Source organism: Rhea americana, unplaced genomic scaffold (genome assembly GCF_003343005.1).
Source record: "Rhea americana isolate MKP2758 unplaced genomic scaffold, rheAme1 scaffold_5, whole genome shotgun sequence".
NCBI lineage: Eukaryota > Metazoa > Chordata > Aves > Rheiformes > Rheidae > Rhea > Rhea americana.
In genome coordinates, this window is record NW_028186645.1 from 7,964,083 (window position 1) to 7,973,940 (window position 9,858).

A 9,858-nucleotide genomic window follows, 5' to 3' on the forward strand; every position below is an offset into this window, starting at 1 on the left:
ATTTATATTTTTCTAATTCTTTTAACACCCTGGGATCCCAATAGACACATCGCAAGGCTTAGAAAACAGTATCTGTGCCCAATTTGTTTAATTCCCAACAAAATAATGGAAATTAAGTCTCTAATCTGCTTTAATGATTTTAAAATTTTCATTAATGCTTATTTAAAGCCTGATTTTCAAACATATTTGGATGCTTAATGACAAGTTGCATGTCTACTGCAATAAAAAAAGCAAGTCATTTTTTAAAGTAGAAACAGCTTCATAGGTTTTATCATTTTTTCCTCAGTCATGTCCATATTGAGTTTGTTCCACGCAGTTTAGAAAATAGTAGCCCACTGCAGGTTTTAGTTTGGCTGTATTATAGCTATACATGCAGGTTAGCATCTAAGAATCTAATGTAGGTCAGCACAGTTTTGAAAGTCAAGACATAATCCTCTAGAAAAAGTCACTTAAACGTAATGTGAATTAGATCTAAAAATGGTTAAGATCAAATCCTGAGAATGTTTAAAAGGGTTATTTTTGCAGTTCAAACCAAGTAAGTTCTTATTTCAAGTACTGTTCCCATTTATCTGACAAAACATAACTACCATAACCCAGCTCTTTAAATGCAGATAATCAATTCTGCTGACAATTCAAAAAATGAAATCCAGCTTCTGAATTAGTATAGCACAGACAATATAATTAAAAAAAAAATCCCTTGCACCGCACACATTCTGTACATTCCCTTATCAAGTCTGTTGTTCACCACAAGGCAAATGAAAAAAATAGATCTATCATTACTTACACTGATCTTTCAGATCAGCTTTAACATATAATACAATAATATGCAGAACAAAGCATATGGGCTCACTACCTAAAATATTAGCAGGAAAACAAGAGATTTGTTTGCGCTTACCCCTGAGTTTTCTGGTGCCAATCTTCAGCAATAAGATTAGATGTATGTATCACAACTCGAAGACCTTCTTCATATAGCAATAACATCATTTTCCTTAAAAATAGTGTGTACATATACATTATACCTTATTTTCTACTCTCAGGATACTTAAAATGAACTAATAATTCATTACAGTGCTCTATAAAGAGAATTCCTTTCAAATCATTTGTTCAGTTCTGCACAGTACAAAAATAATTAGACTATCGATCTATGTGCATACTTTCCAAACTCGCATGGGAATCATTAGAATATTCACATATTTATTTATTAGAGGCATTATATGATCTATTCTAGGTTACCTCTTAATATCTCATGCTACTTACTTCCAAAAGCAACAGTGAATACTTGCAAAAAAAAAACTTTCTACATTTCAAATAGACTTATTATTTTATTGCTTGTTAAAAAAGTAATAAAATTTATTACAACCAAGTTCTTCTCTCAAGCTAACAAATTTAAAAAAAGAAAAGCTACCTAGTGAGCTATTAGGGTGGTGAAGAGGTATTCATAAGATGTATTCATAAAGCTAAATTTGAGCTACAGGATAAAGAAGTTTTAAAACTAGTAATTGAGTTACAGGAAAAAAAAGTGTATTCTAACATAAGTGACGAAGCTTTTATATACAAATTTTACAGTTGCGTCAAGACAGCATATACATGACCTTGAGGGAAGAGCATGGTTGCCAGACAGACCAATAATCAAGAATTATCAAGAATTAAAGTCATAAGGAAAAATATTCATATTTCCATTGCTGTCTCAAGGCAAGATAAATGTTAAGTAAACATCAGGCTTAGATACAGGCAATGACTTACTCAAATGTCTGCTTTTAATGTTAGAATTTAGCAGACCAGGATTTAAGTACCTTGCACTGAAAAGAGATTTTCTGTTCTTACTGCAAAGCAACATGCAAGGCCTCTAACTACAATCAAAACAAATCTGGAAGCTAATTTTGATTTGTTCTGAGCACAGACTGAAATGACAGAGAAGCAAGAGTTTTCCAGTAAAATAATACATTAAGGTATATAAAAGCATACTTTTATATAAAAGGTATATAAGAATACACTCACCAAACACCACTTCCTTAGAAATTGCTGACATGTAATTAAGTTTTACATCATGCAACATTAATAAAGTTTAAATCTTTATGTAGTAGAAAAAACCTGTTAAGCTTCTCTTGGAACAAAAATAATCTGCTATCCACCTTCTTTAAATTGCTAAAGGTTTAAAAATGTTAAATATAAAATAAAGATTTCCAGCATTTAAACAGGTTGTTTTGGGTAATGTACCTCCGAATGCATTTTCCAGTGCATCTGATTTACCGTTCTGTTGTATCTCCATTTGCAGTATTCCATCTACACTAGAACATGCATTCAGAGGTACACTTCCCAAAATCCCATCACTGTCACTTATTAACCCCAAATACTAGGGTAGAAGAAGAAATTTAAATTGGAGCATACAGAGAGGACAACAGCTGGTGCTTATACTATTCAAGAGAAAATAAGCTGAAGCTTTAAGACTGATTTGTTAAATTGATCACTTTTAATACCCTCAGTATCTCTCACATGGAGGGATTGGCAGAGAAGCCAGATTCATTGTTACAAATGTGGATTCCCCCCCCCCAACATCTACTTGCTTATATTCTTCTCTAAACAGGTGAAGAAAAGGTCACTATGCAGTCTATTGTAAATAAAGTGTGTCTTAAACGAACATTTCAGATCTATGCTTTAATTTAATGTCGCCTTTTATAAAGACTTATAGAAAAAGATTAATCAATAAAAAAATGGAATGTTTTGTACAGTAAAAGCCTTTGGTTTCAGGATAAGAATTTGCCTCTTCTCATCTGTAGCTTATAAGCTACAAAWTTCCCTTCATGGCACTTCTATGATACCCAACTCCAGCTTTTCTTTGAAAAATAATTAAAAATGCAGGGTTTTTTTTCAGATTTTCCATGTTAACTGCCAAAACAGAGCAGTAAATCAGTGTTCTGTCCAATCTGTCAGTGACTGAAGACTGCATATAGTTGTAGTATGAGTTACTGACAACCAAAATCTGCAGTTCACTGACTTCAATTGTCTAAACTTGCACATTTTCARTGTAGCTAACAGTTGATTCGTTTCCTTAAACTTGAAAAATTCTATAATCAATAGATACAAGATAACAAAGGAAATTTAAGACTCAGCAGTTTCTATGAAATCCAGTTTTATAGTCTTAAAACAACTTGCAGATACATGAAACAGATCCATGTAGAACAAAAAATGGTACTTTTAGCTTTRATCTCAACATACAGTAGACCTTTCCTTCATGATAATCTCTTCAAATAGTAACAACCTAACTTCCTACCCTATAAATTAAGGCATTAAGACACTAGTTACCACTCTAAATATGGTAATTGCATACACCCACTCTATTGTCAYCTTTAGAAGTGTAGCTTTCTGCTTCACAGCAGTTACTTACGTATGGTGAGTTCCGAACGCAATATCCAGCTTAGCCTAAAAAATGAAAGAGTCARTCATCATTAGAAACTTCTGCTGTGCATTTCTGTATGTAGGAATGTTAAGGGGAAGAAGGTGCTTTATGTTCATTTTGTTTCATTTCACTGCTCTCTAGTGGAGATACCATGAACCATATGCAACTTTTTTCCTCGTATTACCTTTAAATATACTTTCCAATCGCCAAAGAGTTATACTTCAACTTGCAATGCAACTGTTGCTGCTGCAACTGCTACAGCAAACTTTCTGGTCCCTCGCTAGTAGTATTTTCAGAAAGAGTCTTCTGAAATTTGTATGAGTTCTTACAAGCAGCTTAATGGCTAACATTCTAAAGAAAAGAAGCAACACAGGAACTAGAGACAGAATTGCTTTTTTCTATTCAGAGCTTTCCTCTTATTAAAATCGGCATTTGCAACGTGATTAAAAAAAAAAAAGGATGTAATACTTTCAAATCACTTAAAAGCCTTTCCTTTAGAAAGAAGTACTTCAGCTTCATATATGGGATGGCCATGACCATGATAATGTAATTAAACTTTATAGCTTTCATTATCAGACATGAGTTACACATGCTGTTAAGTACTTTCATCAGTGATGGTTCCAATATTGTGTTAAGTTAATATTGGGGGGYGAGGAGAGCAGAGAACATAAGATTAAAGTTTCATTTTAGGGTACTGAGATAATGGAATGCATGTAGACTACTAGAAGAATTTGAAGCAGTATAGCTGAGTAAAAAAGCCATCACCAATACCACTTTCCCCACARTATTATGATCTGACTATTAACTACCCTGACAGATAAGGCTATCATACGAGAGATGATTACACTTAAATTCTTGATATGCATGAAAAGAAAATACCTTGCATGAAAACCATGAATTTATTGTTAGTGTAACCAATATTTCAACAGTCAAATCAAAGAGTTGTTGCTAGTCCACAACTTAGTGCAAATACCTCATTAGTATAGCATAATGTACCCTAAAAATTCTGGACTCCGGAACTCACTAAATTTTACATCGATACAATCATCTCTGGGGTGCTAAGTGTCACCAGTTTGCCTGAGGAGGAAGAATTCAGCATTAAGCTCCTCCSAAAAGGAAAGAAGAAACCCCCAGCACTGAGGACATACTTCTCCCAGCAAAACCCTGGAGTACTGGCACCTCATCATTAACACTTTCCTTCCCCAGGCTGGAACCAGCTATCTTACAACTCAGAAAGAGCAAAAGTGTGAATGTAACAGAAAGTGGCGGATGCTAGCAAGTGCATACATATTGATTTCAAGCATATTGTTGAAACTTGCTCCAACAGTACTTTCTTATAACACATACCTGATCTAATAATAACTTTTGAGACTGTTAAGATCACAATTAACTAACAACAAAATTTTTCACTATGTATATAAACAGAGCTTCTTTTCATCTACAAGAATTCGTGTGTAATAAATTAGTAGAGAAGGWAGGCAGTCCTTCTACAAGACCTGCAGTATTTTTGTGGGCAGCTATTCTCTGTAAACTTTTTGTGGGTGAGAGCCTACAGTAATCACAGAAGACCAGAAACACAGCTAATCTGTTCTTATAGTCCCAAGAAGTATCCTGCCTAAAGCACAACAGTAAGTTTTTTTGAATTCCCATATAACATGTATAAAAAAGTTGTCTTTTTATCCATAACAAGGTTTTGAGCACACAGATTGCTTAATTTCAACTAAAAGATGATACAGAAGTTGATTACCTGACAAAAGCTAATGTTCTCATAAGGGCGTGCTTGTGCAAGCAGTTCAGCTTTGGATTCTCTCTTTTCACCGTGAACTATCAATAATGGCTTCTTCCTTAAATAAAAGGAGATCATTTTTAAAACATTCAGTGAATTAGCCGCTAGCCTGAACCACTCTCCCACGCAGCTATGACTTCTGGCTCCTAAATCCAATGGCCCAGCAACATGATGGCACTAGAATCTGTATGGCTTATTAGCTATCTCAAAAAAATMAGGGACCATTATACAGACCCCTAAGATGAAGATGCTAGGAAACACTGATGGAAAAGAAAAGCAGGAAGTGTACGGAGAAAAATCAGACATCAAAATAAAAACTAGTTAATACACAGACAAGTGCTCCTCATCAAAAGCTTTATCTGGAGCCAGACAGATTAGCACTTACAAGTATTGATATAGACAGTATTGTCCTGTAAGTCAATTTAATTATTGATCTGTTATGAAGGAAATAGGGAGAGGAGACAAAGATTAGGGCAAAGTTTATTCTTGCGATGGTTTCAAGTTCACTCAGTTTACTGCACTTTTAGTAAAATGAGAAAGAAACCCCCCCACAYGAAACTCAGTTATAATAAAACTTCCCTTCCTGTGTGGTAGAGTTGCAATTATCATAATGGAGCATCAAAGAAACACGAATAAAAACTGTTATCACAACAACACCCAGCAACTCAAACCATTCCATATCATTCTGATTATTCTCACACGTTTTTCTTGTGCTCTTCCCATATTCCCTCCTCTCTTGCATTATTTTGTTCTTACCTCTGTAAGCTGTACAGCATAAAAACTTGCCGTTCTGCCTATAATATTCTCTAGTGCGTTGTTGCTTTGGCCCATGATGGGGCCTTTGAGAAGTTTATTAATAAAATCTGAAATCAGCCATACTGAACTCTAAGCAGCTAACACTGTCTCAAAAAGATGCAAGAAATCRACAAAGAACTAGAATTGTAGAAAAGGCGTACAAGCAAAACCAAGAGCCTGCACCTACAGAATCTGTAAAAATAATCTGCAAGTGCAAACAGGTGCTTATCACTTGATTATAAAACTTGCATGAAGTATATGAGTGAGAAACAGTATCACTTCATCTGTGTATATAAACATACCTGAATTCCTGTGAATACTGTCTTACAAGCCATTCCACATCTATACAGTAATTAAACTTGCACATAAGAAAAAGAAAAAGTAGAGTTTGTCAAAGCAGTGACTAAAGTTAAAAACATTTTCTATACAGAGGTACTGATCAATAGTACTCATAACATATGAACAAGTACTACAGAACTGCAAACAGCATGTTTTAAAAACAGGTATATTTTTGAACTTCATATGGTTTCTTTAATATTTCCTTTAATAATTCAAGGATGAATTTAAATTATTCGATATTGAATATTAGTATTTATAGTTAAACATACAGACAAAGGAGTCATGTATGCATAATTTAAAAGCTTTGGTGCAAGAACCATTTCTTTGTCCTATGTTTATACTGCACATAATAGCTAGAGCTGCCATGCAGTAATAAAAATATCATCCTGGATCACACTGTATACTATTCATTTCCACCATCTTCTAYATGTACATAAATATGCATTTTTCAGTTACCCATTCCCAGAAAACAGGCAAGGGAAAACAGTTTAATAATACCTGCCCTAATTCAAAGTAGGACATTGGACAATTTCTTTTATTTCAGTAAGTTGTTACATAGTTCAAAACAGTAGGAACACTAACTGTATTTTAGCAGAAGCTAGTTATCAGTCAGATACCACAAACATRGAATAGCAGGCTCGAGGTCAAAGTTACATTAGGAAGTGAAATTGACTCAGCAAAAGGAAAACTCACCTGAGCAGAAGACAGGAGAGTCCCAAAAAGAGGAGACAAAATATCTATTAAAAATATTAAAGCACAACAGAGTTATTAAAAAAAAAAAGTAAGCATTTCACATCTTGAACAGTTTACAACTACTCCAACACAAGTGCCACACTGTSCACAGGCTTGGTGGAACACAGACATTCATGATTAAATCTAATGGTTTGAATATTCAAGTTACTGCTGCTGTAAAGCAATTCAGGTCTTACAGTTCTAAAAAGAGTAACCCCTCTCAAAGCAGAAAATCAAGTTAAAAAATCATTAGGACAATAGGATGCAGAGAACAGAAACTACTTTTTCCTCTAGAGAGATTGCTTAAGGAAGAGTGATGGGTAAAAGCAATGAGAGTATAGTTAATGCTCGTCTGTTGGAGGCTGTACAGACAGAAGCCCCCAGTCTCCCCTTTTTCCTGTATTTTTCTTCCCCCTCATTTTGAGGGGGAAAGGTGAACTGCTCAGTTTTGTCCAAGTCAGAACTTTCTGATTAACACAGGCTGAGGGCAGATAGTAATGCACATCATAACAAAGAGGGATACAGATCGATAAATGGCAATGCATATCCTTGGTCTATTTTACTGTCGGGAACAAAAAACACTAAACAACTCAAGAACTTTAAACCTCAGTAACTAAAGAACAGCAGCTTCTTGAAAAGACATTCTGCATRTATGTTCTAGCATAGACACCATATTTTATGCCCTTTCTGTACAAAAATCCAGTTTGGCCAGTTAAAAAAACCCAGTCTCTCCCTTAGTTGAAGGGATCACCTAGGAAGATAAGCACTCTAAGAAGGGAAGAAAGCTCAAAACCCACAATACATTCACAAGGTAGAAAAAGATGTACAGCACAATGCAACTGATACCTCTGACATCAGGTTGTCCTCTATAACAAATGCTCATAGGGAGCATATCGGGTAAAGAAATAGTCATAACTGTATGGGTCTTCAATCATTTGTTCTCACAACACTACAGAAATTTATACTCCATTTCACTAGACTTCTGTGCACAAATTCTCTTCTAATGCTTGCTTTTGATTCTGTCTTGTGATGCATGAGATTTCTTTTCTAGAAGAGTGGACGTCTGTAGGCGTGCAGAGCTTTTCTCATCTTCAGATGAGCTACAACTAACTTCAGTGATAAAGTATTCTTGCAACACTGCTATTGTACACTGTAGACTGCGCCCTGCTTTATGCTTACTTCCAATTGCATTGAAGAGGGACCACAAATTCCAGCAGCAGAACTCTAGAAATGATACCTTGTACAGTATGAAGTAACAAGAAATTATTAGGTCTAAACCAATCAGCAGCATAAAGACAAGTGCAAACCACCAACACGCGAGGGTGTCAGGCACCTGAGCAAAGCGTCCCTTTACGATGACAAAGAGAAGTGCACTTCCCCAAATGAAATCATGTGGTAAGCAGCAATAAGCATCATACGATCTGCCTTGGATAAGTGAACAGTAAGTTTGTGCAGCATAACTCAGAAGTTAAGAAAAACAATATCAACATGTTTATGCCATACACTATACTTCTAGAAGAAAAAGGTGAAGATAACAGAACCARTTCTTACAACCTGCACATTTAGAACTTGAAGCCTCAGTTGCATCAAGGAATAATGCACTAACCTCCCCCCCACATTCTCTTGCCCGTAAGTCTCTCAAAAACCCATTTCTGTACAACTTGCTTGTTCACCTTTTATGTGTAGGGCTCCAGAATTATAACTCTGTTTGATCCCTCTGACTTTAGTAAGGAAAAATCTGAAAGGGTTGCCTCCATTCAACAAATCCCAGGTATCCTGGGCTTCACAATACTCCTCCGCCTTCAGGTTCTCTGAGAGTTCATTTTCTTTGTGAAAATTCAGAGGATGCTCTTTGGGTGCATCATTCTTCTCCTCTTTCACTGTTTCTTTCTGCATTTGTGTTTCCTGATCTTCAGGCTCTTCATCACTACTAGAAAGACACCAACCTAAGCCTTCTTGGCTGGGTCTCTGTTTCTCAGCTGGACGTATTTCCGCAGGAAAACTTGTGTCACTAAACTTCAGGGGAGAGGCCTTTCTCTTGTGAGCAGCTTTCCTAGCCTCAGAGCATGGATATTGCGGACCACTTGCTCTGCCACGTGCAGCATGCAATAACRAAGATGTAGATGGTTTCTCATTATCAGAATTTTCTTCAGTACTTTCATCACTGCTAGATACTGTCCATTTTCCATGTGCTCCTTCCTGAAGCATGTTCCTGAGGGGAGTGGGGGTGGGGGGTAGAGAGGGGAGGAAAGGAAAAAAAAATCCCACTAATTTGTACCCCGCTTATTGTACTCAAGGCCATTTTCTTTCCTAGCATCCTTTCACTCATCCCTATGACCCTTACGATTTACTTATTTGACAAGATCTCCAGACTTCTGACTAAGTTTGTTTTTGCACCCAGGAGATGAAGAAACACTCATAATGTAAGCGACCATYACACAAGAAACAGCACGTAAATCTGCATACTCAAGACGAGCTAGGAGTACAAGCACAAGAGGCACTAAAAAAAATAAAATGATTGACTTTCACCACATAAATATTTGTTACACCAAGTTTAATTATTAGGAGCAGCTCACTATACTGTAGAGACACAGAAGGAAGAAATGAAACACAGCTGTAGCAGACTACTAACACTCCACCCACAGCGAGAAACCGAAAAGTTATTGTTCTGGACAAGCAAGTGAGCTCAGTTTAGAAACGAAATTGCTCCGCGGCCTGCAGTAACCTAGCCCAAGCCCCCCCAGCCCTTCCAGCCGTCCCCGGGGACCGGCCTCCCTCCTCCTCCTCCTCCTCCTCCTCCTCCTCCTCC

At 36.3% G+C, this 9,858-nt stretch overlaps 1 protein-coding gene across 1 annotated transcript in view; it reads right to left on the reverse strand.

The window, feature by feature from the left end:
* The window catches only part of TDP1 (tyrosyl-DNA phosphodiesterase 1), a 52,942-nt gene extending 43,145 nt beyond the window's left edge, over positions 1 to 9,797 (reverse strand). The window contains exons 1-6 of the mRNA XM_085317560.1: positions 8,723 to 9,797; positions 7,011 to 7,054; positions 6,281 to 6,336; positions 5,145 to 5,241; positions 3,386 to 3,420; positions 896 to 988 (exon numbers count right to left, since the gene is read on the reverse strand). Of these exons, the coding sequence (XP_085173686.1) occupies positions 896 to 988; positions 3,386 to 3,420; positions 5,145 to 5,241; positions 6,281 to 6,336; positions 7,011 to 7,054; positions 8,723 to 9,257 (860 nt within the window). The 5' untranslated portion in view covers positions 9,258 to 9,797. The remainder of the gene's footprint in view (positions 1 to 895; positions 989 to 3,385; positions 3,421 to 5,144; positions 5,242 to 6,280; positions 6,337 to 7,010; positions 7,055 to 8,722) is intronic.
* Between the last annotated feature and the right edge of the window lie 61 nt (positions 9,798 to 9,858).